The sequence below is a fragment of the Bos indicus genome, chromosome 9, assembly GCF_029378745.1.
Source record: "Bos indicus isolate NIAB-ARS_2022 breed Sahiwal x Tharparkar chromosome 9, NIAB-ARS_B.indTharparkar_mat_pri_1.0, whole genome shotgun sequence".
NCBI classification, from domain to species: Eukaryota; Metazoa; Chordata; class Mammalia; order Artiodactyla; family Bovidae; genus Bos; species Bos indicus.
In genome coordinates, this window is record NC_091768.1 from 42,299,996 (window position 1) to 42,327,449 (window position 27,454).

At 40.4% G+C, this 27,454-nt stretch overlaps 1 protein-coding gene, 1 non-coding gene and 1 pseudogene across 3 annotated transcripts in view; 2 read left to right on the plus strand and 1 right to left on the minus strand.

Annotated features, from left to right (window-relative positions):
* Positions 1-2,847: 2,847 nt before the first annotated feature.
* On the plus strand, positions 2,848-2,929 carry TRNAL-CAA (transfer RNA leucine (anticodon CAA)). The gene has a single exon. It is a non-coding gene; the product is annotated as a tRNA-Leu (tRNA).
* A 3,432-nt stretch (positions 2,930-6,361) lies between these two features.
* On the minus strand, positions 6,362-14,553 carry LOC109563854 (transgelin-2 pseudogene; annotated as a pseudogene).
* Positions 14,554-14,642: 89 nt separating this feature from the next.
* OSTM1 (osteoclastogenesis associated transmembrane protein 1) overlaps positions 14,643-27,454 on the plus strand; it is a 42,909-nt gene continuing 30,097 nt past the window's right edge. Inside the window, exons 1-2 of one of the 2 annotated variants that reach the window (XM_070795993.1) lie at positions 14,643-15,150; positions 21,947-22,061. In XM_070795993.1, coding sequence (XP_070652094.1) covers positions 14,746-15,150; positions 21,947-22,061 — 520 coding nt within the window. In that variant the 5' untranslated portion in view covers positions 14,643-14,745. The remainder of the gene's footprint in view (positions 15,151-21,946; positions 22,062-27,454) is intronic. The other variant, XM_019967264.2, reaches the window with a different exon arrangement.

Consider the following 27,454-nt stretch of genomic DNA (forward strand, 5'->3'; position numbering starts at 1 on the left):
TTTGGCCAGGCAGCAGCCTTAACTTCCAGTTAAATGGAATTATTGTGCTGTCGCCTGTTGTGTCGCCTGGTGGAAACATTCCACCTTTTGGAACTAACACCTCTAGGCTAGCAAAGCACAGAGTTTCGTGGACAGGAAGGAAAAATTTTGCTAGTAAGTCACTACTGCACAGGTTTAGTTGCCCTGTAGCATGTGGAATCTTCCGAGACAAAGGATCTACCTGTGTCTTTTGCATTTGCAGGCAGACTGTTTACCACTGAACCCCAGGGAAGTCCCCCCATCACCCTTTTTTAAAGACACATAAAGACATAGAGAACAGGAGGGAAGAAAACAAAGTAAGAATCCTGGAAGCTGGAAAGCAGATGGACTAATGACAACTGACAGCAGAACCAGGAAAACTGAATCCTAAGCCTGCAGTAGGGGAGAAAAAGCAAGAATATTACATTTTAGAACTCTCAAACAACCCAAGAAATGGGGGACCTCAGGTACCTCTGAAAATGTAGGTGGAGGAGCTAAAAAGATGATTACCTGAAAGTTTGTTTACAATGCTGCTGTTGTTCAGTTGCTAAGTTGTGTCCAACTGTTTGTGACCCCATGCACTATATGTAGTACACCAGGCTCCTCTGTCCTTCACTATCTCCCGAAGTTTGCTCAAATTCATGTCCACTGAGTCAGTGATGCTATCTAATTATCTCATCCTCTGCTGCCCCTTTCTCTTTTTGCCTTCCATCTTTCCTAGGATCAGGTGTTTTCCAATGAGTCAGCTCTTTGCATCAGGTGGCCAAAGGACTGGAGCTTCACTTCGGCATCAGTCTTTCCAATGAATATTCAGGGTTGATTTCCTTTAGGATTGACTGGTTTGATCTTCCTGCTATCCAAGGGACTCTCAAGAGTCTTCTCCAGTACAGAATTTGAAAGCATCAATTCTTTGGTGCTCAGTCTTCGTTATTGTAACACTCACCTCTGGACAAGACTACTGGAAAAACCACAGCTTTGACTATTTGGACCTTTGTCAGCAAAGTGATGTCTCTGCTTTTTAATACGCTGTCTAGATTTGTTATGGTTTTCCTTCCAAGGAGTGAGTCTTTTTTTTAAATTTCATGGCTGCAGTCACTGGTCCACAGTGATCTTGGAGCCTAGGAAAATAAAATCTGTCATTGTTTCCACTTTTCCCTCATCTATTTTCTATGAAGTGATGGGACCAGATGCCATGAACTTAGTTTTTTGACCTTTGAGTTTCAAGCCAGCTTTTTCACTCTCCTCTTTCACCTTTATCAAGAGGCTCTTTAATTCCTCTTCACTTTCCACCATTAGAGTGGTACCATTTGCATATCTGAGGTTGTTGATATTTCTCCTGGCAATCTTGATTCCAGCTTGGGATTCATCCAGCCTAGCATTTCACATGATGTACTCTGCATAGAAGTTAAATAAGCAGGATGACAACATACAGCCTTGATGTACTGCTTTCCCAATTTTGAACCAATCTATTGTTCCATACCCGGTTTTAACTGTTGCTTCTTGACCTGCATATAAGTTTGTCAGGAGACAGGTAAGGTGGTCTGGTATTTCCATCTCTTCAGGAATTTTCCAGTTTGTTGTTATCCACACAGTCAAAGGTTTTAGCATTGTCAGTGAAGCAGAAATAGATGTTTTTCTGGAACTCCCTTGCTTTCTTCATGATCCAAAATAGGTTGGCAATTTGATCTCTGGTTCCTCTGCCTCTTTAAAATCCAGCTTGAATGTCTGGAAGTTTTTGGTTCACATACTGCTAAAGCTTAGCTTGAAGGATTTTGAGCATAACCCTGCTAGCACGTGAAATGAGTGCAAATGTATGGTAGTCTGAACATTCTTTGGCATTGCCTTTTTTGGGAATGAAATAAAAATTAACTGTTTCCAGTCCTATGGCCATAGCTGAGTTTTCCAAATTTGCTGACATATTGAGTGCAGCACTTTAACGGGATCATCTTTTAGAATTTTAAATAGCTCAGCTGGAATTCCATCACCTCTACTAGCTTTGTTTATAGTAATGCTTCCTAAGGCCCACTTGACCTCACACTTCAGTTGTCTGGCTCTAGCTGAGTGACCACACCATCGTGACTATCCCAGTCATTATGACCTTTTTTGTATAGTTCTGTATATTCTTGCCACCTCTTCTTAATCTCCTCTGCTTCTGTTAGGTCCTTACTTATGAACCTTTTTTGTGCACCTCCTTGCATGAAATGTTCCCTTGATATCTCCAGTTTTCTTGAAGAGATCTCTAGTCTTTCCCGTTATATTGTTTTCCTCTATTTCTTTGAACTGTTCAAAGAAGGGCTTCTCTTCTTGCTATTTTCTGGAACTTTGCATTCAGTTGGGATACCTTTCCTTTCTCCCTTGCCTTTCTCTTCTCTTCTTTCCACCCTCCCTACAACTCTGTCTCACCCTGATTTCAGCAGAATACCCCTGAAGTTCTGATCTCTGGAAAAAGTGAAACAGAGGAAGGCACAAGAAGCACAAGCATATTTGAGGGAAGGAGAATTTTGCTAAAAATAGGGTAATTAAATAAAGGTTTACTAACAGAATGCAAAGGCTGACAATCTTTTTCCACTGTTGGAATCTCAGAATACTGGCAGCCAGATAGTATATTGGCAGAGTCTTTTTGAATAGTATGATCTGCCCAAGATAAAAGATCTAAAATATTTATGTTTTCGGTTCTTTGTTTTGGGTGACCATTTGCACATTACGTTTAGTAGCATTCCTGGTCTCTACACACTAGAGACCAGCAGCATTTCTACCACTGTTGTGCAACTAAAAATGTCTCTAGACATTGCCAATTTCCCCAGTAGAGGAAGATAAACTGCCACTGGAGCTGTGATGACTGAGTGGTTAAGATGTTAGACTCAAAATCCAATGGGGTATCCCCATGCAGGTTCAAATCCTGCTCACAGCATCTCTGTTCATATAGTGATAGCCACAGTTACACAGCTCTATCCATGAACTTTCATTTAGCTTTGTAGTGCCTTTCTCTTACATATAAGCAGAGAGAGCCAGAGTTCACCAGAAATCCAAAGAAAAATGAAGAAACTAGCAGCTTGGAGGAAATAGGCTACGAGAAAGAAGAAAACTTTAAAAAGCGCATATAGCATCTACAAAAAAAGAACTACTGGAAATTAAAAATGTAGTAGCATAAATTAACGGAGAAGGCAATGGCACCCCACTCCAGTACTCTTGCCTGGAAAACCCCATGGATGGAGGAGCCTGGTAGGCTGCAGTCCATGGGATTGCTGAGGGTCGGACAAGACTGAGCGACTTCACTTTCACTTTTCACATTCATGCATTGGAGAAGGAAATGGCAACCCACTCTAGTGTTCTTGCCTGGAGAATCCCAGGGACGGGGGAGCCTTGTGGGCTGCCGTCTATGGGGTCACACAGAGTCGGACATGATTGAAGTGACTTAGCAGCAGCAGCATAAATTAAAAACTTAGTAGAAGCACTGGAAAACAAAGTTAATGAAATCTCTGGAAATAGGGTAAAAAGACACAGAAATTAAAAAATAGGAGAGGACATAGAAGATAAGAAAATGTAAGTAAAAGCCTAAGGGGACTATATTAGGAAGCAGCTTAAGTTGCTACAACAAAGAGACTCCAAAATTTAGTGGCTTAAATAGCAGTTTATTTCTCTGTAGCCTAGGGTAGGTAGATGTCTCTGCTTTATGAATCAGCTGGCTCTGTCATACTAAACATGTTGCATCCATATCCATCCTTATATCCAGGCCTGCTGTTTCAGTTAACATTCTCTAACCAGCAGGAAGGAGGTCAATGAAAGTCACAAATTAAATATATAACTCGTAATGTACATGTATCACTTTTGTTCACATCTAGTTATGAGATAGGCTGGGGGAATGTAGTTCTGCCTCTGCAGTCAGGAGAGAGTTATTAAGAGGAAGAAGAGAATGGATATTGAAGGAAGTTGAGCAATTTCCATGATAAGGTCTAACATCCAAACAAAAGGACATCCAAAGAGACAGAACCAAAGAAAATAGCAGGGAGGAAATCAGCAAAAAAATATGTATTAAAGTGACCAGGTTTTGCTGGGATAACAAACAATCCTTAAATCTTAGTAGCTTATAAAAAAGGTTTATTTCTTGTTTAAGTTGCATGTCCATCACAAGTCAGTCAGCTAGGGTTTCTGTTCCATGCTTTCTTACTTAGATCAACAGAATTTTCCATCATTTAGGAAAGTGTTAGTCATTGTGATGGCAGGTGGGTGGGGCCCCTGGTAAATCATATACTCATCTCTAAAGCTTCCACTTGTCATTCTTGCTCTCACTTTAATGGCTAAATTCAGTCAAATAGCTAACCTAACTTCAGGTCAGGGCAAACTTCAAGGGCACAGCAAAGTTCAATCTTATGTGCACAGGGAAAAAACTGAAAATATTTAGTGAAGGATATTAATGACTACCACAGTTCACGTAAATAACTGGTTGACTCTCCTTGCAGGCAAAACACACTCATTCCCCCCACAAGGGAAACAACTCAAGAGGCCCATCTTGTCATTGTATAAAGCTCAAAGTCTAGACTCTTTGTTTGAGTCTAGACTCATTTCTTTGGGTGATAATGTGGTAGTCTCTAAAGGAGGTTTAAATGTGGCTCTTCTGTGTCCAGGGATGTATGAACTAAAAAGCTAACTTATCTTCCTTCATCTACCAATACATGGTGGTGGAATAGGACAAGTATAAATTTAGAAAGAGGAAGGATGGAGAAACATAGCAGACAGTAGGCCACTGCAAAAAATGTAATAAAATAGTAGTTTCCAAACTATTTTTTCCTCTAGTAGAACATTTTTTAAAAATGTTATGTGGAATTCAGATGTATAAAGTAGATCAAAGTAAAATGCTCTGCTTGGAGATTGGAATGCTGCCTGACCTTCACTTATCCTCAACGTAGGGCTACTCTTGAGGAAGCATCATGAAACCTTTGAGGTCATGAAACATAGTGGAAATGAAGTCATCAAAGGATAGCCAGGATTTTTTAGGGCAAAGAGGAAGAAAAAATATCAAGGGAAAGGGAGATTATGCACAATAGACTGCAACTTCCAGATAACCCAGTGGAATGATCTGGGAAGGTGCAACTGGGAAAAGGTGCAACCAATGGGAAACTGGGTCAGGTGAGGGGATGTATAAGGTGGTATGTTCTCTCCTTTCATCATACTGGTTTAAGCAATGCTCCAGCATAAACTCAACCTTTATGCTACTCTATGCTTTCACCTGAACAGCTGACCATTGCTGAAGAGAACATATAATTAAGCCAACTGTTCAGACCTTAAAATTGTGTCCACACATCTCAAATTGGCATTCAATATTGCCTGGTAATTTTGTCACACTTACTTAATATGTTCACTTTCTCACTATCTAAAGCAATTATTTCACCTTCTTTTTAAGCCTTGAGCTTTTGATACTCCACCGTCTCCAAACAAAATCATCTTTCAATAAATATTTATTGAACATCTATTAACTGTCAAGCATTCTTCTAAGTACTAGAGAGAGAGTAGTGGAACAACAAAAATCCTGTGGATCAAGGAGCCCACCCAAGTGCTCTATGATGACTTAGTGGGGAGGGATGGGGGTGGGAGGGAGGCTCAAGAGGGAGGGAATATATATATATATACACACACACACATGCACACACATACATACATGCATACATATTTATGGCTTTCCAGGTGGCTCAGTGGGAAGAATCTACCTGCAGTGCAGGAGACTCAGGAGATGCAGGCTCAACTCCTGGGTCAGGAAGATCCCCTGGAGGAAGGCATGGCAATGCACTTCAGTATTCTTGCCTGGATAATCCCATGGACAGAGGAGCTTTGCAGGCTACGCTCATAGGTACAGCTGTACTACAGCTCAGCACATGGCTGATTTGCACTGTTGTACAGCAGAAACCAACCCAATTTTGTAAAGTAATTATTCTCCAATTAAAAAAATTGCAATGAAAGGAGATAGGAAATAAACAAATATATAGGATTTTTGTATAGTATTAAGTGCTATGGAAAAGAATAAAGCCAGTTGGGGAAAGAGCATGCTATTGGGAGTGGCAGATCATGTAGATTTTTCTGGGACACAGTAACGACTTTGCCTTTAACACTGAATGAAATGTGTAGCCACTGGTGGGATCAAAGTATAAAGGATGACATAACCCAACATAAACTTTCAAAGGATCACTTTGCCTGTTATGGTGAGAGGAGACCATAAGGAAGAAAGAGTGTTAGCAGGGAGACTGGTTATTTGAATATCTTCTTGGTTTATATCTTTAGTTCCTCGCCCCCGGCACTTCCCCCCATTCCACATGTTTTGAAGGAAAGAACTGTCAAAATACAATTTTCAAAAACAGAAAAACATCTCTCATGCAAATATAGAATAATGTGTCAAACCTTTATTAGCTCATTAATGTTTCTTAAAATGAATAAAGCCAATAATAAAAAGAAGGAATATTAGAATTATGTTGCCAGGTTAGATGCACAACATGCTAATGTCCCTCGGAGTAATCATATCATAATCTTTGGGATTATCTTTTCTAGCAGAGAGAAATCTACACATTAATGTGTAACTTAAGTGTCTGAGCTTTAATTAAATAGTAAAGAGTCAAAGATAGGTTCATTCTCCTAGACTTGAAAATTAAGTAATCCTTGCTTGGGCCTGTTGAACAGTGCCCCAGCATACTGACTATTTTGCTTTACTTCCAAATTTTGGGTAAATTTTCTTTAAAAATTTCCATGAAAACAATTTTTTGAAACGTCTCAGATAGTTTTGATTCACATTTTTAACTTACTAGAGGAAACTGGGATGGTGCTAAAGTCAATTTCTCTTCTTCTCTGGGTTTCTTGCCTTTTTTATTTGGTCTCTGTCCTTCGCCATTGCACTAATGTAGGTGAAAGATGCAAAGGGCCTATATTTAGGGCATAGCATTGCTTCAGTCTTTAGGTTTACACTCAGAACCAAGACCTTTTCTTGATATTATTCTGATATTCAAGTGCTACTATGTATATAATCTATGAAAATAATCTTCTTCAACAATCATTAATTAATCAGTGTCTCAATCTCTGATTGACTTATTTTATTCCCAGGGACTCAACTACCACAATGATTCCCAATTCTAAATCTCTAAACCTGGCCACTCTACTATACACCAGATCTGTTATTTAAAATGCTCCCCGGGTATTTCTAAGGGCTTCCCCAAAGGCTCAGTAGTAGGTAAAGAATCCACCTGCAATGCAGGAGACACAGGAGATACAGGTTCAATCCCTGGGTCAGGAAGATCTCCTGGAGAAGGAAATGACAACCCAGTCAAGTATTCTTGCCTGAAAATCCCATGGACTGAGGAGCCTGGCAGGCTACAGTCCAAAGGGTTACAAAGAGTCAGACACAACTAAGTCGCTAAGCACACACGCACACTGGGTATCTCTATCAGAGGCATCCTGAGCTGGCAATTCCAGTTGATTTCATTGTTTCTATTCCAGTCCAAATGTATTCCACTTGTCCAATATTTCTATTCCATTCCTGTCCACAGTACCACCATTTGCCCAATTAACTAAATTTGTAACCTGAGAGTCATCACTGTTTCACATGCCATATCTATCTACATAACCATCAATTCTTGTTCTTCTCTATCATAACTATCTCTTTAATCTAACCCCTCTTCTTTTCCACTTCCACCTCAACCTCCTTTAGGTCTTTACTGTAGTTACTTTATGCTTTAGACTTGGTACTGCAAAAAAAAAAAAAAAAAAATCCACTTCTGTGAGTGTTCTTTTCATAAAATGCCTATATGATTGTCTTGATTAAATCTTTTAAAGGTTCCCCATTGCCTACAAGGATAAAACTTGAGCTTTTTAGCAAGTAGGCAGATTGCTTTTAGCACTATCCTCATAATCTTCATCAGTAACCCTAATAAACATGAGTTCTAAATAAAAATAGTGTGCTTGCCATGCAAATACAACTTTAAGACAAATTCTCCAATTTTTCCTTCTGTCTAGATGGCTGCCACTCGCTCCTCCAACAGAGACATTCTAGAGCTGCCACTGGGTGAATTCCTACTCATTCTATAAAGCCCCACTCAAAAACTGCCTCCTCTTTGAAAAGGTTTCTGACTCTTCTCCAGATCCCTAGGCACAGTTAGTTCAGTACTTAATGCTCCTAAAACATCTCCACATTACCTCCTTTAATATTTAACTTTACTATACACAATTTGGTTTTATGTTCTATTTTTTGAGAGCACAGTAGTGTTCTAGTGATCTTTGTTTATTCTAGCACCTACCACAATAAACTACTTTTTTTGTTTTGCTTTATTGTCTGTGTCACATATTCTAAGATATGTGAGATAAAAGCAAAATTAATTTAATTCTTAAACTTGCAGGAAGGAATTTCATTTGCATTTATTTATTTATTTTTAAGACAAAGATTCTGTATTTAAATCAGCAAACTCAAGATTCTTCAAGCCCCAGCCCATGGAGAGCAGCGTTCCCTCCCAGGCCCCCTCATCCTCACCCCTTAGCCACAGAAAGGAATGGAAAATGAGAAGCCTGGGGGCCTCTGCCAGGGCAGGCTGCCTCCAAAGGGTGGTGAGTGCAGTCCATCTGGGGCTGGGGTAGTGGCTGCCACAGGCCCCTCCCTATAAATTAATTCCCTGCAGCCACAGCTGTGGGCAAGGCATACTTGGAGGAGAAGGCCATCAGGCAGCATCCTTGATTTCCAGCTAAGGAATGGATTAGGGCATAGGGCTCAGAGGGAAGAGGCCAGAGAAAAGAGAAGAGGTATGGTGTGGAGAGGGGGTGAGACCCCCCCCCCCAATTTTGGTCCCAGGGAAAAAGAGGCCAGTTGGTCCAGTTTTGTGGGTTTGGAGAAGGGAATGTATTAGTCAGCACAAAGGGGAGGCCACCATCGGGCACCCCTGGAGGAGACAAACCAGGCCCCCACCCTGGCAGAAGGGAGTGTGAGAGCTCCCAGGGGCTCTCAGGAAATGTCAGTGCTAAAAAACAAACTAACATATATATTAACCATTCATGGAAGGCAGGGGCAGGGCTGCAGAGCAGATCAGAGGATCTGGCATGGCATCACATAGTCAGTCAAGCCTGCCTGAGAAGCCCCGTGGTTGGTCCCCATCTGTAAGCCAATCAAATTCTTGCCCTCCTGCAGTTGGTTGTCCGGGAAGTACCGAGGGTTCTCCTTGGATTTCTTGGTAAACCAGTTAGGATCCCCAGAGAAGAGCCCATCGTCCCATGCTACCACTAGCCTGCCCAGATTCATCAGTGTCCGCTGCACACAGGCCATATTCTTTCCTTCCCAGAGGTCCACAGTCTGGGAGATGTCATTGGTGTTGATGCCGTAGCGCTCGGCTGCTTGCAGGAACTGGGAGATCTGCCCCATCTGCTTGAAGGCTGTGGTGGAGGCCTGGATCTTCTTCACTGGGGCCTGCCCCTCGGGGTACAGTCCATTAATGAGCTCACACAGCACCGTGCCATCCTTGAGCCAGTTCTGGAAGTTCGTGCACCCAGGCTGAGGCCGGCTCACATGCTTGCGGCACTGGGTGGTGATCCACTGGATCAGGATTTGCTCCAGGTCTGCATCGTATTGTTTATCAATCTTCTGCTGTACCTCCTGGCTCAGGCCATACGCAGGTCCCCTGTTGGCCATTCTGAAGGGTGGCAGCAGTGGTTGGAGGGGAGGTTCACGTGGGTTGGAGAGTTGCGCACTGGAGGCGGGGGCTGCAGCTCGAGTCTGAATTTATTTTCTTTTTAATATTTATTTTTGGCTGTGCTGGATCTTAGTTGTGGTGCACTGGCTCTTTGTTGTGGCATGTGAGCTTCTCTCTAGTTGTAGCACTTGGGCTCAGTAGTTGTGGGACGTGGACTTACTTACCCTGTGGCATTTGAGATCTTAGTTCCTCGACCAGGGGTTGAACCCACATCCCCTGCATTGGAAAGTGGATTTTTGACCACTGGATCACCAGGTAAGTCCCTTGGGTTTATTTCAAATCTATGGTTATTAATCTTTTGGATCACAGACCCCTATTCAAAAAAAACTATGATGAAAGTTGTAACATTCTACTCGGAAAGATATACACACATGGTAGGATTCACAAATGCCCTGAACCCACTGATACCCGACAAATTAAGAAACTATCTTTTCATTTTTATTAATTTTTTGAGTAAGAATATTTACATGGAACAAAAATTTTAAAGTAATAAACTTTACAATGAATAGCCTGTTCTAGCCTCTTCCCAAAATATTCAATTCAATTCCTATTCTATCAAAGTGACCACATTTTATGTATTCTTCTGGAGACAGTCTCTGTATATGAATACAGGAGCATTAAAAATTCTTTTTTCTGACATTTTTTTTCCATTTATATTGGCAATTATTCCACATTGGGTACCTAAGGTTTCAAATGCACAGAATTTTATTGCATTGCTGTACCCTAATTTTTTTACAATGTATTTTTAGATTTTGAAACAATTTCAAGCTTACAAAAATGTTGGAAGCACAGTACAAATCATTTCTTTCCAGAACCAACTGAAAGTAAGTTGCTGAATCAAAATGACATTGAGATATCACCTCACACCAGTCAGAATGGCTATCATAAAAAAAATCTACAAATGACAAATACTGGAGAGGGTGTAGAGAAAAGAGAATTCTCCTACACTGTTGGTGGGAATTTAAATTGGCACAGCCATTATGAAAAACAGTCTGGAAGTTCCTTATAAAAACTGAAAACAGAGCTACTATATGATCCAGCAATCTCACTCCTGGGCATATATCTGGAAAAGATGAAAAACTCTAATTTGAAAAGGTATACTCATCCCAGTGTTCACAGCAGCACTAATTACAATAGTGACTACTTACAACAGCCAAAGACATGGAAGCAACCTAAGTGTCCATTGACAGATGAATGGCTAAAGAAGATGTATACAATGGAATTCTACTCAGCCATAAAAAGAATGAAATATTGCCATCTGCAGCAATATGGATAGACCTAGAGAACATCATACTATGTGAAGTAAGTCAGAGAGAAGAAGACAAATATTATATGATATCACTTATATGTGAAATCTAAAAAATAATACAAATGAATGTATATACAAAGCATAAACAGATTCACAGGCATAGAAAACAAACTTATGGTTACCAATGCATAGAAAACAAACTTATGGTTACCAATGGGGAAAGGGAGGGGGGAGAGGGATAAATTAGAAGTATGGGATTAACAGATACACACTACTTTATATAAAATAGGTAAGCAACAAGGATTTACTATATAACACAGGAACAATATTTAATAGTTTATAATAACCTATAATGGAAAATAATCTGAAAATATAAATATATGACTGAATCACTTTGTTGTATATTTGAAACTAACACAGTATTTAAAATCAGCTATAACCTCAAAAAAAAAGTAAGTTGCTGACTTGATGTTCTATCACCCCTGAATGCTTTTCTGTGTATTTTATACAAACAAAAACATTTTCTTGCATAATCACAACTATCAAAATCAGGAAATTAACATTGTACATTACTACCATCTAATTTTCAGATCGCATTCAAATTTCACTAGTTGTCCAGACAATGTCTTTTATGTCAGGTGCAATTCCTCAATCTTTTCTTGACTCATAACACTAGAGATTACAGGCTAGATATTTTGCAGAATGGACCTTAACTTGATTCATATGGTATTTTCTCATGATTAGAATAAGTTTATGCATCTTTGGTAGGAGTATAATAGAACTGGTGCTATGTTCTGCTAACTGCATTCTATCAGGTGGCATTACAGTTTCTATTTGTTCCATTATGATGATGTTCATGTTGATCATTTGATTAATGTGGAAACTGACAGACTTCTCCACTGTAAAGTTACTCATATTTTCCCATTTATAATTAATATGTGTTAAGCAGGTGATTTTGAAAATATGTAAATACTTTAATCCCCATGAAACATTCACCTTATTCATTTATTTAAATATATCACTATAGGCTCATGGTTTCCTGTTTTATTCAATGGTTTACGACCCATTAACCATCATTATTTTGATCCTCAAATTGTCCCAGATATGGCCAGTGGGAAGCCTAAACTGGTTTCCATGTGTTCTTTTTTAAAAAAGTATTTATTTATTTGGTTGTGTTGGGTATTAGTTGTGGCACGTGGGGTTTTTGCTTTCGTACATGGATTCTCTCTAGTTGTAGCATGCAGGCTTGGTTGCCCTATGGCATGTGGGATCTTAGTTCCCTGACCAGGGATGGAACCCATGTCTCCTATATTGTAAGTCAGATCCTTAGCCACTGGACCACGAGGGGAGTCCTCTGTGTGTTCTTGACATGTTCCCATCATTCTTCCAGCACTTCCTTACTTTCTAGTACAAAAAGATGATCCAGGCTAAACTTATGCTCTTCCTGCCCCAGTGGTAGAATCAGCTATTTCTGTAAGAATTCTTGATTCCTTTTTGTAGAGAATGACATTTAGAAGCCACAATCTATTTCTATATCTCTATGAATTGCAACCACTGATATTGCTAATTCTATTCCAACACTGGAGAAGGAAATGGCAACCCATTCTAGTATTCTTGCTCGGAGAATCCCATGGGCCGTGGAGCCTCATGTGGAGTCCATGGGGTTGCAAAGAGTCAGACACGACTAAGCTACTGACCCATTCCAACAGTACAGAGTTCATTCTCCCTTCCTATTTGTTTTCTCCCTTTTCCTGTTTGTAACTCCCTTCTTGGACAATAAGAAACCAGACTCCCATTATCCTTAATATATTTACCTATTTGATCAATCCTTCTGAGGGTAAGCAAAATCCCAGTCACTGCTGTACCTTCCCTTACATGGAAGCCTTTCTTACCCAACTCAGGATCCAATACCCTGCATCAGGATTCCCCCACCCTCACCATGTCTTCCTCTTCTTACCTGTGCTCCAATATCCCTCTCTGGATTTCTGACATCCCCACCAGACAAACCATTGATGTCTACTTTACTCTACTTGATCTAATGGCTTTAGGATGACATTGTTCCAGGAATGGAAGTTTGAGATTGAATGGTTTGTCCAGGATTTTCCAGGGGTTTGCGTTGAATGCAGGTTTGTGCTGCATTCCCAGGAACCCCCTCAGCGCTAAGGAAGCCTGGACATTAGCCACCCCAGGAAAATAAGCTGTCCTAATGTTCTCAAAGGTCATCATATAACTTTTAGGTCTTTCTATATATTAGAATTACCACTCAAGAGCTCTTTAGGAATCCTTGTGAATAAATTATTAAACCTCCATGGAAAGAAATATAGCACAATCAACAACATTGTAAATGCACATACTCTCTGGCCCAGCAAGTCTACTGCTAGAAATTTATCTTAAATGTATATCAACCTTGTATAGATATGATTACCTGCAATATTGTTTTTATTAGTAAAAGGATAAATTAAAGGGGCATTAAAAAAATTATAGACCCTTTCCCATTAGGAACACAGAACAATAATCAGATTGGCTAAAAAGTTTAACAACTCTCAGAAACAGAAAATAACACCATAAAATGAAGGAGCTCCGCAATTCTCAAGGCAAAAACAAAAGCAGGATGACACAAAACAGCCAGGAAATAATTTTTCTACCACATTTATTAGATACTTGTCAGAAAACCGTTTCCTAGGTCATTAGCTAAATTCTTTACGCAGCCCAGTAGTGGTATCCGGACACTTTTCAGAGTGTCCCCAAAGATTGCCTCGGGCTTGCCAGAAACTGGAGAGGAACTTGAGCGGTTTGGTCAGGATTTTCCAACTTTTTGTACTGGATACAGGTTTGTGCTGCACCCCAGGGACCCCTTCAGTCGCAAGGAAACATGGACAGTAGCCATCCCAGGACCAGGCTACATAGTGAGAAAACGTAGACGGGCGCTGTCCAACATGGCACCGCTCGCCAGACAGGGCTATTCACATTCAAATTCAGTACGGTTAAAAATTCAGTTCCCGGGTCGCGGTCGCTACAGTACGAGTGCTCAACAGTCACAAGCAGGCTAGTGGCTACCGTATTAGCGCAGATGTAGAATCTTTCCATCACCTCGGGAAGTCTATCGGACAGAGCTGACACAGTTTAGAGTTAAAAACAAGAACAAGTTTGTAAGCCACTAGGCTCCACAATCAAAAACAACCAAGAGACGTTATTACTCTTTCCAAATATCTTGAGGGGAAAAATTATACTAAGAAACACCCAATTAAAAGAAACCTGCAAAGGCACCTGCCAGCAGGCTCCGTCAGCAACTCACTCGTTAATTCCCACGGCGGAGGCCGTCCGTCTTTCTGTGGTACATAATTCCTCAGACTTGTAGAACTCAGCAAACTCCCAAGACGGTGGGCAACTGAGGGCAAGACTCCTAAAATTTAACTGTTCAAAGCGGCCGACGCCTGTATTCACAGCGCGGGCGAGCCTCGGCTCGGTGTTCCACAGCTGGACGCCGCCCGGGTCTCGCGCGACCCTCAGTCAGGCGCTTGTCACCGGCTGGGAGCGCGACGCCGCCCGTGTGTGCGCGCTCCCGCACGCGCGCCAGCCTGCGGCGCGAGCGGCTCTCGGCGGCCAATGGGGCGGGGAGCCGCGCGCCGGGGGCGGGGCCGTGACGCGCGCACCTCGTGACCGTGGTAGCGGCCTGCGCCTGAGGAAGCCGGAAGCGGCTGCTATCCGCAGCCCCGACTGGAAGTGATCAGGAGGCAGTTTGCGCCTTGGGGGTTGTGGAACCCCGCGATGGACCCGAACCGGACCATCGAGCGGCGGAGGTCATCATTGCTGCTGCTGCGGCTGCTGTTGGTGGTGCTGCTGTGGTCGGGACTGGCTCTGGGCACCTTCTCCGTGGGCAGCAGCCCCCACAGGGTCCTCCACGACCTCCTGTCGGAGGAGCAGTTGCTGGAGGTGGAAGACTTGTCCCTGGCTCTGCTGCAGGGCGGAAGGATGGGGCCACTGTCACTCCCCCCAGATTTGCCGGATCTGGATCCAGAGTGCCGGGAGCTGCTGCTGGACTTCGCCAACAGCAGTGCTGAGCTGACCGGGTGTCTAGTGCGCGGCGCCCGACCGGTGCGCCTCTGTCAGACCTGCTACCCACTCTTCCAACAGGTCGCCAACAAGATGGACAACATCAGCCGAGCCGTGGGGGTGGGTAGAAGAGCACATCCGGGACCTCTGGTGTGGATTGTTGGGAAGTGAGGAGGATGTAATGATAGTTAACTCGGGGTGGGGCGGGGGTGGGGAGGGGCTCCTCAGTTTCCCCATCTGTGAGAAAACGAGGTTGGATTGGGGCAGTGGAGTTAGGGGCATCAGAAAAGTGGGTGGTGGTATAGGGAGGGCTTGAGGTTTGGATTTTTGCCTCCATGGCTGCTGTTGGGCCTCTTTCGGTACATACTTGCAGATAGGTATAACTAGTTTTCTTGGGGCTTCTGCACCCCAACCCTGCCTTTTCTTCCTTTCCTTCACCCCTTTGCCCCAACTCTGCCACAGCTTCTTCCTTTCCCCACTTGCAGTTCCCAGGAAGGACTCTTTCCTGAAACCCCAGCTGAAGTGGAGAAACTGCAGTGTGGTGGTGATGAGAAACTTGAACTTTGTAGCCAAACCGTTTCAGATTCACCACTTTCTAGAAGTTTGACCTCAGATTAATTATCTTGGAGTCTTAGTTTCCTCCTCTGTAAAATGGAGGAAAACTGCTGCCAGAGGTGACTGTTAAAATAATAAAAAAAGAGATAATGTATGAAAGGCCATTTTAGTCATTAATACAGTCTGGAGACATTTGGCTAGGACACCATTTCTTCTCTCTTATTAGAGGTGTACTCTGAGCAGGTTATATTCTCTGGGCCTGTTTTCTCATGTGTAAGATGGAGATAAAACGAACTCTTAGAAAACAGGCACAGGGACTTCCCTGGTGGTCCAGTGGCTAAGCCTTAAAGCTTCCAATGCAGAGGTCCCAAGTTTGATCACTGCTTAGGAAATAGGATCCCACATGCTGCAATTAAAAGATCCTGCATGCTACAACTAAGACCCGGCACAGCCTAGTAAGGAAATAAATATTTTATAAAAGAAAAAAAAACTGGCACATAGCAATAGTTTTCAGTAAATGGGAACTAAAATTTTACAAAATAGTAAAGCTGCTCTCGTGTCTTGGTACTCAGAGCTCTTCTGGTCATGTGGTACACGCTATGAGGCACTTAATTAAAAGAAAGACACAGAGACATGTCCCTGTTCCTAAGTACCTTATAGGGCTTGGCTTAGGAAAGGATTAGTGTCAAGGCTGGTGGGAGTCATGAGGTATGGGCTGGATATCCCTTTTAAAGGAACAACATGAGGAATGACATTGGGATTATGGAATGGAAAGTTCCTCTTGTACTGAGAAAAAAAGTCTCATGAAAATGTGATTGGAATTATTTCATAAATCATGGTTGAGTTGACAGAATTTAGACGTATTTAGACATTGCATCCCCTACTTTGTCAGCCTGATATTACTTGACATAAGTATGCATTTTTATATAAATAGGGAATTTATTTGCATTAAATAAATTCTGTGCTCAATCTTTCTGTAAAGAGTAAGTTTTCAAGGAAGTTTAGGCTTACATGCAATATTTTCGTGCATCCTTCTATTGGGTATGCTGCTGCTAAGTCGCTTCAGTCGTGTCCGACTCTGTGTAACCCCATGGACGGCAGCCCACCAGGCTCCCCTGTCCCTGGGATTCTCCAGGCAAGAACACTGCAGTGGGTTGCCATTTCGTTCTCCAATGCATGAAAGTGAAAAGTGAAAGTGAAGTTGCTCAGTCGTGTCTGACTCTTAGCGACCCCATGGACTATAGCCTACCAGGCTCTTCCATCCAAGGGATTTTCCAGGCAAGAGTACTGGAGTGGGGTGCCATTGCCTTCTCTATAGCCAGGGATATATATGTGTGTGTGTGTATACCCCATTATTTTAAAGCACCCAAGACTTGTCCCTTGCTGTCATACTATAGCAGGTATGTACGGCATCATAACTGATTTAAGCAGTAAGTGAGTTAGTTGTTCTGTGGTCAGAATGACTGAATTGTGTTGCACCGCTTGGCTCTTGAGGCAGCAAATACTTTTCTCATTTGTGTAGTTTCTGTGGAATTAAGATGAAGTTAAAAAATTACCCCAAACTCTGGTGGTACAGTGCTATGGGCTTCTGTGGGCCAATTAAGGGCCAATTTGTGTATGGATTTCCACATGAGTTCCCCACTGCCCATGGCAATGTAAGGGTGGCATGAACTGTGTCCTCTGCTTTGTGTCTCACATTCTACCAGTGACCTGCATACCTGGCTTGCCTCACTGTTGTGTGAAAGGATCAGAGGAGAGATAACAAGAGGCAGAAAGACCCTTTCCCCAATTTATATTTCCTCTCCCAACTCATCCACCCCTTTCCTCAGTAGAGCTGGATGCCATAGCTCAAAAGCATGATTTCTGAACTTCTGGGGGTATTTCATGGGTTTAATAGGCTTTTTCAGATAGGTGTGGGAATTGAGCCATTATGTGTAGTAATGAACATATGGAAAAATATGTATGAATTTCTTAGGAGTGAATTTAAATTATCAGTTGTCCTTTGTGTGTGTGCAGCAGGGAGTTGTTTGTGGAGAGTAATGTATTTTCTTTGACTCAAGTCTTTGATTTAAATCAGTTTAATTAGCAAGCACATGCTATTCTTAAATATTGAACAGGTAAAAGGGTACTGAAGGAAAAGGAGGGGATAGTCCAGGCTTCAAACTTAAAATTATCAGTGTAGTTAGGGAAATAAAATTAATCTATATTGAGAAAAATTTAAAAAGGAAAAAAAATCCATGTGAATGTTACAAATTGTACAATAGGATTTTAGAACAAAAGAGTGAAGATGCTGAATTAAAGGAGGGAAGAGAGCAAGAGGGGGGGTGCTTATTAGAGAAAACCTACAAGCAGAATTTTATCAAGACATTCTTTCTCAACTCTTTAGTGTGAATCCATGTCCATGGATTGACTGAGAGAGGAGGAGAGTGTAAAGAGAAAAAGAATTGATGGTAGAAATTAGCATGCTATTTCTGTGGTGCAGCAAACTGATTGATTTATCTGTAATAGTTATCTGAAAAGAATTCTATTTTCTAGTCACTTTCTCTTGGAATTAATGGGTCAAGGACTCCATATAGTTTTATTATCTCAAGATAAAGAATACAGTGATTTGTGAAACCTGAATAATGGAATTAATGGATTCCTTCTTACTTGAATCATACTTTCTTCTTTTAGTTTAAACTGATAGGAATATAGTTTCATTGAGCTGTTCACCATCATCAGAGTGGTTGCCAAGATGCTTTGCCTCTCCTCCCCCTATTCTGAATTGCTAATCTCTATCTTATTCTACTTGGTTCATTTAAAATTTATATAGGCAGATAGATAGACATATGTTTGCGTGCTAAGTCACTTCAGTTGTATCCGACTCTTTGCGACCCTATAGACTATAGTCTGTCAGGCTCCTCTGTCCATGGGGTTCTCCAGGCAAGAATACTGGAGTGGGTTGTCATTTCCTCTTCGAGGGAATCTACTTGACCCAGGGATCAAACCCACATCTCCTGTGTCAACTGCATTGGCAGGCAGGTTCTTTACCACTAGTGCCACCTGGGAAGCCCAGATAGACATATAGATATGTGTATATATTTATGAAGGTACTAGTAATTGAGGATATGTATCTGGAAGTGTTCAACATAATTTTAGTGTAGATTTACAAATTCTTAGGAATAGAAGGAGGAGATTGGAACACAACATGACATAATATGTCTGTCTTTCATTAGAGATTAGAATGCACTGTTTCTTTGTGGTTTAGTTGCTAAGTCATGTCTGACTGTTGGGACCCCATAGACTGTGGCCCACCAGGCTCCTCTGTCCATGGGATTTCCCAGGGAAGATTACTGGAGTGGGTTGCCATTTCCTTCTCCAGCACTGGTTCTTATTCATTCAGAAAAATTCTTCAATACTTATGATGTGCAGGGTAGTTGTACTTACTAGGGATGTATCTGTGAATGAGAAGAGCTTATAGTCTGATAGAGGAAACAGACATTAAACATCATTGTAAGTATTTAGTTCAAGTGTGATGTAAGTGTTGCAAAGAAAAAAATCCCAAATGCCACCAAAGCATGTAACAAGAGTGCTGATCAGGACTCAGGCTGGGAATAGATAGAAGTGGTGAATAGTTAAAGACACCTAAAATTTGAGAGGGTGGGAGAATGGGGAGAATATATACATTGTAAAGAAGTAGCAGGTGTGAAGACTCCAAGAGTCTGGTGTGTTTAAGGACTAGAAAGAACTCAAAGCACTGTGAGCCAGGAGGAGACTAGTTATTTGAGTCTGAGAAAGTGGGCAGGTGCCATGTCATGAGTCCCATGCAGTGAAAGTGGCTGGGTTTAATCCAGAAGGATGATCTGTCTATTTCATAGAGTTTTTACAAGGATTTAATGAGCTATACATTTAGGGCATTTAGAACCACTAGGTATTCAAAAGTACATCATCATCATTGGGGTTATTCATCATTTCCCTTCCATTCTCATGGTTGCCACCATCTTCTCATCCTGGATACTCCCTGAATACCACATAGTCATTCCTTCTTTCACCCCTTGATCATTTTATTTACTCCATTTAAAACCTTTTCCCCTTTCTTCCCTTTTCCCTGGGCTTCCCAGGTGCCACTAGTGGTAAAGAACCCGCCTGCCAGTGCAGGAACATAAGAGATGCGGGTTCGATTCCTGGGTTGGGAAGATCCCCAGGGAAGGGCATGGCAACCCACTCCAGTATTCTTGCCTGGAGAGTCCCACAGACAGAGTAGCCTGGTGAGCTACAGTCCATGGGTCGCACAGAGTCGGACACAGCAAGCGACTTAGCACACATGCGTCATGTGGGATGTTAGTTCCCCAACCGGGATTGAATCTGGGTTTGAGTGTGGATCCCTAACCACTATATTGCCCCTTTCTTAGTATTGGGCTTAGTTCAAATCCTGCTTCCTCCATGAACTCTCCTCATTTCTCCCAACTACATTGATGTCTTCCTCAACTGAACTTTCCACACACTGACCACTCATACAGGTTATTCTGTATTGACTTTTAAAATAGCCAATCATCCACTTACATCCAGTTCCTTCTTAAGTAACAGGTTACACTTAGCCAGCTACACCCACCTAGAGCACTTTTGTTGGCAACAGGTAGCTAGGTGAAATAGCAAATATCAGTTACTTACTGGGTGCCAGCCAGTGTGCTAAGTGATTCATCTATGCTATTTCATTTAATGACTCAATGATTATGAAACTGGGCCTCACAGAGTTTACCTCAGCTTTCCGAGATTGCCAGCTAGTAATTCAGGTTTGTCTGACTCTTTAGGCCACATTCCATTTTAATCTGATGGGTAAATTATCACAAAATATTGTTTCATTTTCTTTCCTGAAATTTTCTTCTATAGCTGATATTGCTCTGAAAGCAATTCCAGGAAAGGGGCTTTTAACATATTTTATTCGAGGTTGCATCTTTTAATGAGTTAACAAAACTAAGCCACAGAATGGGTAATCATCCCAAAATGATCTTCAGAGAGATTTTAAAGCAAGATTTCTGCTCTTAAGCCCAACTTCCCTCTTTTCTAACCCCACATGGCTGATCAGTTCTTTTCTAGAGCTAGCACACTCTCTCATTTATTGCTCATCACACTAATTCCTTATCTGTATGTCTCTGGGGAGGTTCTTGAAGGCCCAGTGTTGATGGCATGCCTTGTCACTCTTTGTACCCTCAATACACCAGGATTCTCTTTTTAAGAAAATATTTTATTTATTTATTTGGCTATATTGTGTCTTAGTTGCAGCATGTAAGATCTTTTGTTGCAGTAAATGGAATCTCTAGTTGTATCTTGTAGGCTCCAGAGCATACAGGCTTCAGTAGCAGCCCACAGGCATGTAGGGTCTAGTTCCCCGATTAGGGATTGAACTGCATTGCAAAGCAGATTCTTAACCTCTGCACCATCAGGGAAAACTTACCCCAAAATTCCAGGATACTTATAATGCCTGGTAAATAATAGAAGTTAAATAACTTTGAAAGGGTGAAGGGTCAGCAAGACTTAACTTTGCTTGTGGCAAAAAGGAAAGGAAATAGATAAGGATCCAGTAATTCAGGAACTTGAATTTATCATTTACATAGTGTAAATCCATTCTTGTGGATTTTAAGATTTTGAGCCAAAACTGTCCAGAAGATGAAACAATGTTTTGTCATCATTTACCCACCAGATTTTTAAAAATGCATAAATAATATATGTTCATTGTAGAAAAGTTTGGACAGTGTAAAAGAGGCAAAAAAGAAAATGAAAACCCCTCTATTTCCATTATTTAGAGATAGCTACTGATACATTTTGGTGAACAGCTTTCCAGAATATTTTCCTGTTCATAAGAAGTATATTAATATTATATGTGGGCCTAAGTATTTGAAATGGTACCATAGAAGCAAATACTTATTTAAGAAGCAAAGATTTTCTTCCTTTGTAAGTGAACCTGGTACCAATAAATGTTAGCTGCTATTGTTTTATTACAGTTATTATTAATGATGTCATTATTTGATTATAACAAAATATTAAATGCTTATAATGCATATGTGCTCCATTGCTCAGTTGTGTCAGACTCTTTGTGACTCCATGGACTATAGCCTGCCAGGCTCCTCTGTCCATGGAATTTTCCAAGCAAGAATACTGGAGTGGGTTGCCATTTCCTCCTCCAGGATATCTTCCTGACCCAGGGATCAAACCTGCGTCTCCTGCTTTGACAGGGAGATTCTTTATCACTGAGCCACCTGGGAAGCCCCCAAAAGCTTATAATAAATATGAATTATTTTTATAAGGTTTTTTGGGCCTCAGGTTGTTGTTTGGGAAGTCTAAGAATACTCAGATTGTATTTTTTTCTTTTGTTTGGTTACAGAATTCTTCAGAGAGTCATAGTTGTGCCAGAAGCCTTTTAATGGCAGATAGAATGCAAATAGTTGTGATTCTGTCTGAGTTTTTTAATTCCACATGGCAGAAGGCAAATTGTGCAAGTAAGTAACTCTTTCACTTTCATTTTTGAAGTTGTATTTCAATAGTATAGATGTCAGATTTTACTTTAGTGAATTTTGAACTCTGAAAATTTTAAATACTCTTTATTACTAAATTTAAATGAATTTTGATTAGCATCATGGTTTATTAGTGAGAACATCTTGGGCAAATACTGAAAGCCAGCAAAGAGTAGCAGTTAACAGTGAGCTTTGCAATCAGATCTGAATCTTGTTCTAAGCTCTGTGACTTATTCTATCTTAACCTACTACTGTCAGACCTTGGGCATATAATTTTGCCTCTTGGAGCTTCAGTTTCCTCACCTGTAAATTCATGGTAATATTGGAACCTACTTTACCTGATAGTTTTGAAGATTAAATGAAATAAATTGCGTACAGCTCTTAGCTCAGTACCGGGCATATAGTTACTGTTCACGGAATGTTAACTGCTTAATAATTATGATGTTTATAATAATCTGTCAAATGGTGGTAGGGGGAGGTGGTAACATCAGTTCCAGCAGGTTTGTGGGCTTGTATGTATTTGTATAATGAAATGAGATTTATTTTCAGGCATTCTTTGGAAAAATTAAAGGTATTATTTCAATTCATAAGTGTTTTTAAAACCAACTATGTATTAGGAAATTCTTGTTTTCCATATCTTATAATTTAGTGAAGAAGAAAGTTAGAGTTACAGTATAACCTAAGGTGACAATAAATGCTACGAAAACATCATAGAGTTCTTGGGAAAATCGAAAAAAATCAGATTGACAAGAATTTGAAGTGACTTCCAGGAGGAGGTACCTTTTGATCCTACACCTTTATGACTGGACATGATTTCAGTAAGTAGAGACAAGAGGAAGGACACTGCAGATAGAGAGGCATCCTGAACAAAGGCACAGAGATATAAAACAGTAATAGACATTACAGGATGCTGGAAGCACAGTGGGAGGTGAACTTGGAAAGGGAAAGTAGGACTTTGACCTATATAGTAGTTTATCACTTATGCCAACATTTTTCATACTGCTTAGAGCATCAGCATAGTACTATGAAGTGGTTATATACTGTAGTATCTTGGGAACTTACAATACACATGGAATATTAAAGTCAGTGAGGACTATAGGTTAAAATTTTTCAAATATCACTTAACCTAGCACTTTCTGAATGTTTTTAAACTGTAAAAATCCTTTTTTTTCCTGTGGAACCCCAATGGAAGGGAGAGACCAGTGAGGAAATTTTTACAATGGTTTAGGCAAGAGGCAAAGAAAATGTGAAGTAGGGCATGGGCTGTAAAAATAAAAAGGACAGAATGAATTAAAAATCTGTGTACCTGTAAGTCATTAAGGAGTTTAACTTTTCTAAGGACTTTGTCTTTTTGTTTATTCATATGACGATGGAAAAAAGACTCCCTGCTAAGTTTCTTTCCTTTGTAGTATACCATGGATATTGGATATTAACTCTTTTCATTTTGTTTCTATTAATTCAGAGGCTTGGCTGACAGCTAACTTTTTTTTTTTAAGGCAAAATCTTTCCTTTTTGGAGTAAAACTTTTTAGTATAAATATGATTGAACAGTTTGTTTAACATAAACAGAAGAGCTGTTTTTAAGTATTATTAAGCCCTTCACAAAAATCCATTGATAGATGAAGTGAGTGAAGTGAAAGTCTCTCAGTCATGTCCAGCTCTTTGCAACCCCATGGACTATATTGTCCATGGAATTCTCTAGGCCAGAATACTGGAATGGGTAGGCTTTTAATTCTTCAGGGAATCTTCCCAACCCAGGGATCAAATCCAGGTCTCCTGCATTGCAGGTAGATTCTTTACCAGCTGAGCCACAAGGGAAGCTCAAGAACACTGGAGTGGGTAGCCTATCCCTTCTCCAACAGATCTTCCTGACACAGGAATCAAATTGGGGTCTCCTGCATTGCAGGTAGATTCTTTACCAACTGAACTGAAAAATATGTTAATTGCAAATCATTTAAAATCAGTTCATTAGAATAAATGGGGTATATGTTGGGGTTCACTTCTTTTGACTGATGTTGTTGTTCAGTTGCTAAGTCATCTCTGACTCTTTGTGACCCTATGAACTGCAGCATGCCAGACTTCCCTGTTCTTTACCATTTCCTGGAGTTTGCTCAACTCATGTTCATTGAGTCAGTGATGCCATCCAACCATCTCATCCTCTGTCACCCTCTTCTCCTCTTGCCCTCAATCTTTCCCAGCATCAAGGTCTTTTCCAATGAGTTGGCTCTTTGTGTCAGGTGGCCAAAGTATTGGAACTTCAGCATCAGTCCTTCCAATGAATATTCAGAGTTGATTTCCTTTAAGATTAACTGGTTTGATCTCCTTGCTGTCCAAGACACTCACAAGAGTCTTCTCCAGCACCACAGTTCAAAAGTATCAATTTTTTGGCACTCAGCCTTCTTTCTGGTCCAGCTCTCACATTTGTACATGAGTACTAGAAAAACCAATGCTTTGACTATACGGACCTTTGTCGGCAGTGATGTCTCTGCTTTTTAATAATGCTGTCTAGGTTTGTCATAGCTCTCGTTCCAAGGAGCAAGTGTCTTTTAATCTCATAGCTGCAGCCACTGTCCGTAATGATTTTGGAGCCCAGGAAAATAAAATCTGTTACTGTTTCCACTTTTTCCCTATCTATTTGTTATGAAGTGGTAGGACTGGATGCCATGATCTTAGTTTTTTGAATGTTGAGTTTTAAGCCAACTTTTTCACTCTTTTCTTTCACCTTCATCAAGAGACTCTTTAGTTCCTTTTCACTTTCTGCAATTAAAGTGGTATCATCTGCATATCTAAGATTGCTAATATTTCTCCCAGACATCTTGATTCCAGCTTGTGAGTCATCCCAGCATTTTGCATGATGTACTCTGCATACAAGTTAAATAAGCAGTGTAACAATATACAGCCTTGATGCACTCCTTTCCCAATTTTGAAGCCATCCATTGTTCCATGTCCAGTTCTAACTGTTGCTTCTTGTCCTGCATACAGGCTTCTCAGGAGACAGGTAAGGTGGTCTAATATTCCCATTTCTTTAAGAATTTGACCTGATGTTACTTTATATATGTGAGAGGTAAAGCATCTTTTCTTTAAAAGGTATTTTGTAATGAATTTACCAATTGAAAGAAGCTTTCTTCTCTAGTTATTTTCTAAAAAAGGAAAAAAACATTTTGCTGCATACTTACTCAGTATGGCAGGTATAAAACTCTTTAGAATAAATTCTTAGGGTGCTTTGTTTGCCTTTGTTTTTCTATGAGGCGTCCTATCTTGAAAATATTCCTTGATTGGACTTCTGAAGAAAAAATGAAATGTTTACTCCCTAATTAAAATTAATTTGCCCAAAATGTATGGCCAAGCAGGGTGCAGAGAAGTATGACATCTTTTGGAGAATTATATAGCTAGGTGGGCAGAAAAGAAAGAAAGACTTAATTTTCATTCTACTTACATTTGTATCCTTTGGATTATATACCATGTGCATTTAATACCTAGTCAAAAATACATAAAATTTAAAAATACTTGACAAATGGTCCAAATCTGCTGTGATTATTTGTATGTTAGATGTAATTAGAAAGATTGGCTATTTTCTTTTCCCATATTATGCATCCATAAAAATTGTCTTCCATTCATTGTTTCACATTTTAAAATTTATCACAGTTTATATTCTGTATTTTATATGGAAATAAAATAGTTTTATAAATTTGTACTCCTCAGCAGTTCTCCCTTGGGCATTCATTCTAAAATAATTATCTTACCTAGAAATGAATAATCTATACCAAATTACCTGGAAACACTTCTAATTATGTTCTCTGAAATCTGCTCAATAAAGATATTATGAACATTTTCTGAAAATTTTAAAGAATTGTTCAAAAAACTTTGAATTTTCACCAAAATTTAACAAGACATTGTTACTTGAGCAACATAGTGTTTTCTTACAAAGTAGTGAGAAAAGAAATTTGAAGAAAGGGAAAAATGAGCTAAAGAAGGTGAGTAATAAGTCAGCAGTTAAATAATATTTCTCAATTTCATAACACTTGGCTCATTTGAACTTCACAATAAGCCCTGTGAAGTAGAATGAAGGCTCAGAAAGTGTAAAGGAATTACAGATCAAGAGTGTGGAACTAAAATCAAAAGGCTTTAAAGAAAAGACTGTATTCATGAGTTAAGGCCTAATTTTGTTTTTTAAGTTCTATTTGATAAATTAATTGCACAGTCTCCATTTTAAGAAATATAGATACATTTTAGCCCTACAAAGTTTAATGTTTATGCTATGTACATGTTTGATATTATAGAAAACCTAGTCTTTTACTAAAAATAGAAATGTAAAATATTCTTTTTTTTCTATCATGCTACATAAAATTAAAAGTAGATAATGTGAAAAAAATGTCTTTAGTAAAGCCGCACATTTTCTAATGTTAATCCTCAGCAATGATCAGGAATCCGGCATCGGGTTCTGAGACAATCACATCTTTAGCAACCAGATCTATTAAACCACTGATTTCGTGAGATCCTCACTCTATTTTCTTTATAAATGATGCTCTAGGCTTCTCTGTGTTTGTGTGTGTGTGTGCGTGTGTATGTGTGTGCACGCGCACACGCGCATACTAAGTCACTCAGTCATATCTGACTCTTTGTGACCCCATGGACTATAGCCCACCAGGCTCCTCTCTCTGTCCATGGGATTCTCCAGGCAAGAATACCGGATCAGGGTGCCATTCCCTTCTCCAGGCGATCTTGTGGACTTAGGGATCAAATCTGTGTTTCTTGTGTCTCCTGTATTGGCAGGCAGATTCTTACCACTAGTGCCACCTGGGAAGCCCCAGGCTTCGGTTTACCTTGTACTTAGCAATCTGTTTGTTATCTATTCAGTCATTGTTTGTTTTAAATATTTGGCCTTTATGCTATGCTATGCTAAGTCACTTCAGCCATGTCCGACTCTGTGTGACCCCATAGACGGCAGCCTACCAGGCTCCCCTGTCCCTGGGATTCTCCAGGCAAGAACACTGGAGGGGGTTGCCATTTCCTTCTCCAATGCATGAAAGTGAAAAGTGAAAGTGAAGTTGCTCAGTCGTGTCTAACTCTTAGCGACCCCATGGACTGCAGCCCACCAGGCTCCTCCGTCCATGGGATTTTCCAGGCAAGAGTACTGGAGTGGGGTGCCATTGCCTTCTCCAATTTGGCCTTTAGAAACAGGTAAAAGAATGAATACAAAGAATATTTACTCTTTTAATAAAATGGAAGAAAGCAATCATGTCACACTATAATTTTAAATGAATTTGTGTCTGATCAGACAGAAGTTTGCCTAGGATGTTGTCATTTTGTACTGTAGGAGACCAAATGTGCTATCCCAAAATATGCCTCTTTGGCGTGAGGGTTATTTCAAGCTCATTA